Genomic DNA, 5745 nt, shown 5'->3' with positions numbered 1-5745 from the left:
ATCAAGGGAGGACAACAGGGAATTGGAGATGCGCTATTTACCAGAGTGCCCCTAGAAGTAACCAGGAATAATGTGTGCAAACTAGGGGAGAGTAGATTCAGGTTAGACATTAGGAAGAAATTTTTTGCAGTAAGGGTGGCCAGAATCTGGAATGGGCTTCCAAGAGAGGTGGTGCTATCACCTAACTTGGAGGTCTTCAAGAGGAGGCTTGATAGTCAAATGGCTGGGGTCATCTGACCTTGGTCCTCTTTCCTGCCAGGGGCAGAGGTTCAGACACGATGATCCTTTGTGGTCCCTTCCGACTCTACAATCTATGAATCTATGTGACACTAACACTTTTATGGGGATACTATGAGCATTATTTCACTGTGTCTGAGGTGTAAGCTTTATGAATTCAGGAGATGAGCTTTCATCTTCAGCTTTACTAGCCTCCTCACTAACCTCCTCACTAACCAGGTTTGACAGGCTATGACACTGACCCATTTCTGATAATAACAAAGCCTCAGGAAATGACAGTGAATTATAAGCTCGTTGTTTTCTGACTAAAGCGAAGAGCAATTCCCTTCCAAAAGCAAGTTCGTAGTGTGAATTCTTCTTGTTTCAAAATACTATATGTGACAGGATATTTCCTTATTTAGAGCCCAAAGATTTCCCCTTATTTATCAGCCCGTTGAAACAGAGGAGAACTTGCCATCTGCCTCATTTTAGAATGGTTTTATTGACAGTGGATATTATAGTTCATCTTTTAATGTAAAGGAAGAAAAAAATGAAATATTTGCAATGACTCTTTCCGGGTACCTGATTTTCTTCTGTCTCATTCATGGTGCTTTGCAGCTGCTGGGTAAGTCACTGTTGTTTATCCCCAATAAAACTGAATATGAAAGTGCTTTTGTTTTTTACTTTGCTCCTTAGGCATTTTATTAGTGTCATAAACAGCCTAACTGTTCTTTTTTTTTTAATTTAAGACAATATATGATATTGCTGGGATATATTTGAACCCTCTCAGGAGAAGACATGGCTTCACACAAGAAATAAGGAGAGAGGGAGTTCCTAACAGGAGATTAGAAAATGGCAGAAAGAAGGACACAAGACAGGGCATTTAATTCTGAATTTCCAATTTTCAAACAGTTATGAAAAGATCATTGATGGCCCTGTGAGTGCGGGTTTGGGGTTGGGGTTGGGGTGTGGGGAGGGGAGGGGAGGGTGGGCTTGCAATAGGAGTTGAGGGAGTAACTAGACTTGTTTACCTTCTCCTGCCATTACATCAATTGTCCAATGACCAAACAAAGCAGTTAGCACTATGGGTGCCTCTGACTTCTGCAAGCATGGGAAACTGGCTTCTGCTCTCTCTTTCTCTCTGTCTCTCAAACAGATCAAAAGTAAAAACCCAGCCCAGAATATTTATATAGACAGGTACTTTTATAAAGAGCCACACCATCAGGCATATAACTGGAAATATAATAAAGGTATAATGTGTGCATGGGTGTAAACAAAAAAGACTAATTATGTTAAGGTGGAACTGGGATTAAGAGTGCACACCAAGAATCTATGGTAAAAGAACTCTTCTGCAATACTGTATTTACCTGAAAAAACAAATATTAGAAACACAGGAACTTCACAGTTAAAAGTGAATATATTTGAGTGCTAAACATTTCAAACTGTGGAAATACTCACCTAAGGCATCCAAACAATCTTAGATCTTCCTCTGGAAGCTCCTAACTTCTATAGCCTTTTAAGTGAATTGGGCCTTGTCTGGGCCCTACCTTTAAATGTAGGAGAGGCAAGCTCAGACCTTGGCATCAATTTCTTGAAGCTCCTGAGGCTCCCACATTTCTACACATAGTTCTGCAGAGTTCTTCCTTGCCTGTGGTAGGCTTCTGGTTTTGTTTGGGGCAACCTGACAGGAAACTAAGGAACAGAGGCACAACCAAGACATATCTTAACTATAGTTACTTTCCTTTTAAACAGCATTATGAAGTTACAGATGTTTGCCCCCACATTCTGATCTCTCCTTTTCTGTGACTTGATGGCCTTGCCAAGCTTTCCAGCCACTGTGTCTAGGCTGTGAAACTTTCATACCTTCCCCCAGTCACGCTAGTTAAGGAGTCTATTATTCTGTGGGACTGGGACAGCAGTTGAGGAGGAATCAAAGATGCACCCTAAACTGCACATTCAAGTAGGTGTCAAGTACCTTTTGTAGGTCAGGTAGCAATTTAGAATGCATTACAGTAACATACTTCTGTGCAAAGCTAAATGTGTCCAGCACCTAACATAAAAAAAGATTTCAAAATCGAAAATGAACTTGTAATTCAATATGGATTCTGAATTTGACTTGGACATATAGGACACGTCCAGACAAGTATGGTAATGTGGTATGTGGTGCTACAAACATGTTTGCAGCACCACATACCATGCAGCCTAAAGTTCTCTGCACAGAAAGGGCATGCTGCCCAAGTGTGCGCTGCTCTGTTTTTTTCCCATGGTTTTTTTGACCCCTGGATATCCAGGGGTCAAAAAAGACTGGGAAAAAAACCCAAAGCAGCGCATGCTCAGGCATCATGGGCTGCTAAAAAGCAGGGCCAGGCTGCTGGGAGCTGTGCTGCAGCTGCTGGCCAAGCTCTGCCCAGCAGGATCACCATGGCTGTACCTCTGGGAGGCCCCAGGACCCCAGGTAAGGCTGCTGGGGCCATTATAGGCCTTTATGCCACCCAGGGCAACTTGCCATGTGCCAAAGCATGTGTGGCACGGGCATTCCCTGGGAACAAGAAGCAATGGTGCAAGTTGCACCACCGCTACTTGTCCCCAGGGAACCAAACATCCATACACCTCTGGATGCACCCATACTGTTTTGTCATAATATCAATACAATCTTCTTTTGAATACAACAGGTGGTAGGCACCTCACTGTGCTGAAAATCCAGCTGAGCTCTAATCTGTATCTATGGACACCAATTGCCTTAAAAAATCTGGTCTGGAATAATTTTGTTTCAAATCAGTATGGATGATATTACCTACTTAAAAAAAAAAATTAAACTAAAGTGTTCTTGAAAAGTTATATTAATACCAGCTAAACAGATATTTTATCGTGTGTATTCCTTAGCTCTTTAACAGAGTACAGAGTGGCTGTGTCCACATGTGAACTTTACTCTGGAGTAGACTAATTAGCTGTGGAGTAAAACATCACTGTCTATACATGCAACATTATTAGGCTGCAGTAAACTACTGTTTAGGACAGTACTATCTTACAGTGGAGTAATTAACCGTGATTAAATGTATGTGTAGACACTGACCATGGGCATAAACTGTGCCCAGTCAGCCCAACCAGCAGAGGCCCAGACTCCTGTCTGGTGCCTAGCCACATGGCTCCACACTTTTAGCACCCTCACACCCCAGCCAGTCCCTCTGCTGCCTGACCCCAACTACCTAGAACCCAGGGCAGAGCAAGGCAAGAATGGCCCTGGCACAAATTGCCCCACCCCAACTCTGTCTAGGGCGCATATGTAGATGCTTCACCTGGGAATAGTTTACTCTGGCTCAAACTGCTCTAGAGTTTATTGTTTCAAAATAATTGCAATTATAGATGCAGCATATATCATATATATATGATATCTATATCTACTTCACCCAGCGTATATCATATCTATGGGTAACAATATGGGAAAGGGTGAAAGTCCCTGAGATACCCCTAATGTTTGGAAAGGAATGGTACTACATTCCTGTAGACTTTCTGAAGTCAGCAAAAATCATGGGTCCAATGTGTACTCTCCGAGATCCAGACACCCTCCTATTGACTTAAAAGGTCATCAGGGAAGCCAGTTTGCTTTTAGGTACCATCAAGTTAAAATAACTAAGTTAATATTTTTAGTGGCTATGCATGGCTATCTACATTCTAGTGAATGGTTTTTAGAGCCAGATATACTTTGGCTTCCTGTGCACTTAAGTTTTGTGGTTGTATGACAACATACAATCACAAGGTATGTGTACCGATTTCTCTCATAATGTTTCATAGTTTCATAGTAGCTAGGATCAGGAGGGACCTGAACAGATCATCTAGCCTGCCCCCCTGCCACAGGCAGGAATGAATGCTGGGTTCACAAGACCCCAGACAGGTGATCATCCAACCTCCTCTTGAATTTGCCCAAGGTAGGGGCAAGGACCACCTCCTTGGGAATTTGGTTCCAGATTTTGGCCACCCTAACTGTAAAATATTGCCTTCTGATCTCCAACCTAAACCTATTCTCCATCAGCTTATGACCATTGTTCCTTGTCACCCCAGATGGTGCTAGGGAGAAAAGAGCTCTGCCAATTTGCAGTTGATCCCCCCGATAAGCTTGTAGGCAGCCACCAGGTCCTCACTCAGACTCCTCTTGCTGAGGCTGAACAGGTTCAGGTCCTTCAGTCTCTCCTCGTGTTTGTTGGGAGAAAAGTGAGCTAAGGAAATTTGGGCTAAATGATACTACTATCAGATGAATGCATAACTGGATAGTAACACTCAAAAGACAGCTGTCAGTGGTCCAGTGTCCAACTGAAAGGAGGTATTGAGTGGTATCCTTCTTATTGGCAGATTAAAAACTGAATATAAGTCATAGAGTGAGAATATGAGTGGCATAGAATCATTCCAAAACAAACTGAAGAATACTAAGGTTGTATTACCAGGAATGATGTAAGTAAGTCACAGAGGGCATGTCTACGCATGTAATTATTTGCACCTAAACTTAATACACCTTTGTTTAAGGTGCATGAAGGTGATTTAGGTGCACATCTACACTTGGGAGCGCTAATGTGCATTAAGGCATGTTAAAATATGTGAAGAAGCTTGAGAGAATCCAGAGAAGAGCCACGTGCATGATCAGAGGTCAGGAAAACAGACCTTATGACAACAGACTGAGAGCAATGGGACTCTTTAGCCTAGAAAAGTGCAGGCATAGGGGTGATCTGGTGGCCACCTATAAGTTTATCAGGGGTGTTCACCAGGATCTGAGGGAATGATTGTTCACCAGAGCACTACAAGGGATGACAAGGTCGGACGGTTATAAACTCCATCAAGACCAGGAGGTTCCTGGCCGAGATACAGGACCTCCACTTAACCCAGGAGGTGCACAGTCCCACCAGAGGAAATGCCTTGTTGGAGCTGGTCCTGGCCACAGGCGATGATCTGGTAAGGGGGCTCCAGGTCCGTGACCACCTGGGTGATAGCGATCATCACTTGCTGGAATTCATCATCCAGCACAGGGTGTCAAGGGCCTGCAGCAAGGCGGTAGCCCTAGACTTCAAGATGGCCAACTGCAATGAGTTGAGGAGATTGGTGGGAGAGGCACTGGGGTTCTCGAGGGCAGGGGAACTCAGTGCCCAAGATGAGTGGTCGTTCCTTAAGGAGACAATACTCAGGGCCTAAGGGGTGACAATCCCAACAAAAAGCAAGGGGGGGCAAGAGTGCCCAAAAGCTCCCCTGGCTCACCAAGGATGTCCGGGAATGTCTGGTTGCCAAAAAGGTGGCGTACATCCAGTGTAAGAGGGGTGGGGTGGGGCTATCTCCAAAGAGAAGTATACCTCCACTGCTCGGGCCTGTAGGGGGGCTGTTAGGAAAGCTAAGGTGGACATAGAGCTAGGACTAGAGTCCAAGATCAAAGATAATAAAAAGTCCTTTTTCAAATATATAGGGAGGATGAAGAAGGCACCGGGAAATGTGGGGACCCTGCAAGATGTGCTGGGCAATCTGGTGGTTGCGCCAGAGGAGAAGGCAGAC

General features: G+C 44.1%; 1 protein-coding gene across 1 annotated transcript in view; it reads left to right on the top strand.

Annotated features, from left to right (window-relative positions):
• Positions 1-724: 724 nt before the first annotated feature.
• LOC102376958 (macrophage mannose receptor 1-like) overlaps positions 725-5745 on the top strand; it is an 80054-nt gene continuing 75033 nt past the window's right edge. Inside the window, exon 1 of the mRNA XM_014522277.2 lies at positions 725-841. Coding sequence (XP_014377763.1) covers positions 781-841 — 61 coding nt within the window. The 5' untranslated portion in view covers positions 725-780. The remainder of the gene's footprint in view (positions 842-5745) is intronic.

This window comes from Alligator sinensis, unplaced genomic scaffold, assembly GCF_000455745.1.
Source record: "Alligator sinensis unplaced genomic scaffold, ASM45574v1 scaffold234_1, whole genome shotgun sequence".
NCBI classification, from domain to species: Eukaryota; Metazoa; Chordata; order Crocodylia; family Alligatoridae; genus Alligator; species Alligator sinensis.
Note: the sequence above shows the minus strand (reverse complement) of the source record. Positions and strands in the feature narration are given on the sequence as shown.